This window comes from Saccostrea cucullata, unplaced genomic scaffold (assembly GCF_032062105.1).
Source record: "Saccostrea cucullata isolate Sc308-1 unplaced genomic scaffold, CSIRO_AGI_Scuc_v1 ctg2059, whole genome shotgun sequence".
NCBI lineage: Eukaryota > Metazoa > Mollusca > Bivalvia > Ostreida > Ostreidae > Saccostrea > Saccostrea cuccullata.
In genome coordinates this window covers 138,705-142,500 of record NW_026919828.1, presented here as the reverse complement: position 1 = coordinate 142,500, position 3,796 = coordinate 138,705, and the positions used below count along the sequence as shown (strand labels likewise).

Below are 3,796 nucleotides of genomic sequence, written 5' to 3'. Positions count from 1 at the left end.
ACTATTAATCTGCATATACTTAATTGTATATATACCTTTAATTTTGATTGATTGTTCCATAACTGTTCAATTTTTGTTGCTTGTATAAAGGTGATGCATTGCCAAGAACAACAAAGAGATCAGGTCAGCTTAGAGCTCGAGAAACCCTACATCACTGAAGTTTTTCTATCAACTCCCTTTGGTAGTGCAGTACCAGCTCAGGATCTGAGGAAGGCAATACAATATCTGAACAATCTTCCAGGAGGTTTGTGACATCTTTACATGTTAATTAGACAGCTTCCCAAATAATTGTAAGCATAAACACTCAAGTTCAGGTCCATATTGATGACAATTTCATTTTTGGGGGATCACCGTGTATAGGGGCACACGTGGGGTTTCGGTTAAGTAACATATGGGGTTTCAACTCCGAAGCGGTGATTTTTTGCATTTGGAAAATATATTTGTAAAATCCGTTGCTAATGAAGTCTTCTTGGCCTAATGACACGTGCACGGGTTGTAAGAAGAAGGATATGGAGATAACGAATGTATTACCTTAAGTTGTGGTGTTGCTGACATTCTTTGCTCTATAATTTTCAAAAGCGGACCTTTAAAGCTCATTTTAAGGATCATAGATAAAGATTTATATAAAAACAATCCATGGAAACTGTTTTCTCCTTTCACAGTCTCTATTTCTGTAAGAAATATAAACTTTTCTAATGTGCCTAACGTGGTTTCAAGGTTTGTTAACATAGGGGTTTTCAACTCAAAGGTTTTTTCTATGTTTAAATCTTTGCTTTCTTTCAAGAATATGGATGTCGTCCATTCAACACAAAATAAAAACGAATGGTCATATTTTATTAACATTCATTTGTAATGCAGGTATTGAAATGCACCGAGACCCCAAGAAAGTGTTAGGGGCTGTGGAACACCTGAAGAGAATGAGAGACCTTGGAAGACTAGGGACAGGTGGACTGCCAGTGGACTTTTCTTTAGCAGACCTGCAACAAAGCCTTGCAGGAAGATATACTTTGCCAGATTTAATGAAAGTCATTGAAGAGTGCATTGGGAAAAAAGGTATAAGATCCTTAATGTGAAGTAATCTTTGGCAAACTGCAAAATTAAAAAGAGAATGAAAGCTTTGATATATACCCTGTTGAAAGAGGGTGGCTAATTTTTCCTATTTTGGCTGTTGTTCAAATATTATAATGTATTATGCAGAATTGCTGCCTGAAAAAAGGGAAAAGTTAATGCATATCATGAAGAATTCATGGTAAAATTAAATTATTTCAAAATTTTGTAAATCAAATTCAACCTTTATCTAAGGCTTATATTTGACCCTGAAATTCATTACTTAATTCTGAAGTAAGATGTCATTGTGATGTCATTAATTGGGTCATTATTCATATAAGCTGAAACTTTCTATAATAATAGACCGTTTGACGGTAACTGCGGTACTGCTCTTTTGCAGGTCAAAATTATATGATTTCGTGAAATATGACATAAAAGTTAATGTTAAAAATACGTCATTTAAATATCTGTCAAGAAAAACTTCGCCAAACGTTATTATTTTGCCCTGCAAGAGTGTAGTACCGCAGTTACCGTGAAGGGGCTAATAGCCAGTATTTTAGCCTTTTTTTTGTTTTTCTCAAAAATATTTTATAAAGAACACACAAGCTGATTAAAAATGTGCATCATTTAACTTTTACCCTCCTTCTTTCACTTTTTGTGAAAACTCAAGAAAAATTGAAATTTTTATCTGGATTTTTGTTATTGTATGCTTTTCTTGACCTTTTAATTGACCTCATGCTCAATATTGATCTTTTGAGGCCACATGGGGTGAGCCATATGAAGTTTGTAATATTAAATTAATGTTCATTAATCATATTAAAAGTCTGTTCAAAATCTAAAGTAATCATATCGAAACTGATACTTGCAAGGTATAAATTTCTGACCTGACCTTTTGATTTCAAAATTATGAACGATCGTGTTTGGACCATGATGAGTTGTGATATAAAACTTCATTGCAAAAGCACAGAGGCTCTTAAAGATATTATCTGAAAATGAAAGATTACACAGAGACAGAATGTTTAATATTATGACCTTGACATTTTACATTTCAACCTTATCACTGTAGGGGTCTTCTTTAGACCATTTAAAAAACAGAGACCAATAACATCTATAAATTTAATTTGTTCTTTTTATATGCTTGCAGGTTATAGACCATGTCCAGAGGAATTTGAGGAGGTATATGAAGAAATTAAAGGTAATTTAGGTAAATACTAGCTCCTATTCCAGATCTGAAACTAGCTAGTGCATGTATTTGCAAATGTACAGGGTGTCCCAAAATATATGATACCATTTTAAATTATTGTCATAAACGCAAGTCTTGAACAATATCTTTGAATTTTGTCCCATTAAATATTTGAATAAATACAATTTTTAGCAACAAATAATTTCATTTAAAAATTGTCACACAGTTGGAATAATGTAGCCACATAATTACGTCAAAAAAATGCTAAAAATGCATGTGAAGCAAACTGGATCACCGGCAATCATTGACAAACAAGCTGGGTATACCCTCATTTTAAAACTAATTATCAAATCCAGTCTTAAGATATTGTTACCTAAATCTAAATCTTTAATTTGTAAAAAGGTATATTTCCATTGGAAATACAGATTATAACCAAAGAAAACCGCACTGTTGTCTTAAGTTTTTTGAATTCTGTGCAATGTCTTGACATGATCATTACCCAGATTGGACGTAATGTAGGGGACATAATTGAAAAATGATAGCATTTCCAAGTGAACTCATTTTGTCGTGTTCCCTTCAATGTTCATCAAATTATGTGAATAAAATTGGACAGTATATGCAATGTTTATGGTGCATTTGTTATTATTCAAAATTCATTACATTATATTTTATATAATCATGAAATGGTATCATATATTATGGGACACCCTGTACAATGAAATGTCAGCAATAACACATTTAATTCTTTTATTTTATTGAATGCCTTATCAATTGATAATTTGTTTTACAGTTTTTAAAATCTTAAGATATGATACTGACAAAACATTTTTTGAAAATAAATTATCTTTTCATTAACTTTTATACCTGAGAAATGCCTTTTCTCAGAGCAGGACCTTGCACACCCCAACATGTAGTTCAGTATTACAGGTTTAGTATTGGTACAGAAAATGCAAATGTACATTGTTTCATTAACAGTGCATATTAGCTGTGGGTACAAAACAATGTAAATGAGTATTCAATTTGCTCTTTGTATTGTAGGCCGGCTTGAGGGAATGTTGGCTGCTTCTTATCTGGAAAATGAGAATCAAACTGCCCAGATACAAAGAATGACACAGGAGATGGACCAGATACAAAGAATGACACAGGAGATGGACCAGATGCCATTACTACTGCAGAGAAACCAATATCTTCTTGAAGACAACACTAGTTTGGTCTGGGAAAATGCTGCACTTAACTCAGAAAATGCTTCACTAAACTCAGAAAATGCAAGGCTGAGAACACTGCTTCTCAGAACATATGTTTTCTGACTCCAAACCAAAACACTACCGGTAATCAAACTAAGAATTTTTATAATTAGTAGACCAATTTTAAAATTTTTTATTCATAAATGCTTGTGCCTTTTTGTGTTTAGACCTATAACCATGAATGTGCATCTTTTAAGTATTGACATTCTTCAGCTGTCTAAACCAATGTCCACCAAAGAAAATAATATCTAGCTAAAAGGTAAAAATCTTGTAAATTTCATTGTCTATGCCACTCTAGAGTACAGTGAAAGCACTAATTTAT

The 3,796-nt window shown here is 32.7% G+C and overlaps 1 protein-coding gene across 1 annotated transcript; it reads left to right on the top strand.

Annotated features, from left to right (window-relative positions):
- Positions 1 to 93: 93 nt before the first annotated feature.
- LOC134238798 (uncharacterized) lies at positions 94 to 3,545 on the top strand. Its single transcript, XM_062720914.1, has 4 exons — positions 94 to 244; positions 859 to 1,053; positions 2,192 to 2,251; positions 3,269 to 3,545. The coding sequence occupies exons 1-4, from the start codon at positions 94 to 96 to the stop codon at positions 3,535 to 3,537; spliced, it is 675 nt and encodes a 224-aa protein (XP_062576898.1). The 3' UTR covers positions 3,538 to 3,545.
- The last annotated feature ends 251 nt before the right edge of the window (positions 3,546 to 3,796 follow it).

Coding starts and splice junctions, on each gene's coding strand:
- LOC134238798 (XM_062720914.1), top strand. CDS start 94: ATGCATTGCCAAGAACAACAAAGAGATCAGGTCAGCTTAGAGCTCGAG. Junction 1,054..2,191: donor AGAGTGCATTGGGAAAAAAG/GTATAAGATCCT, acceptor ATATGCTTGCAG/GTTATAGACCATGTCCAGAG. Junction 2,252..3,268: donor AGAAATTAAAGGTAATTTAG/GTAAATACTAGC, acceptor TTTGTATTGTAG/GCCGGCTTGAGGGAATGTTG.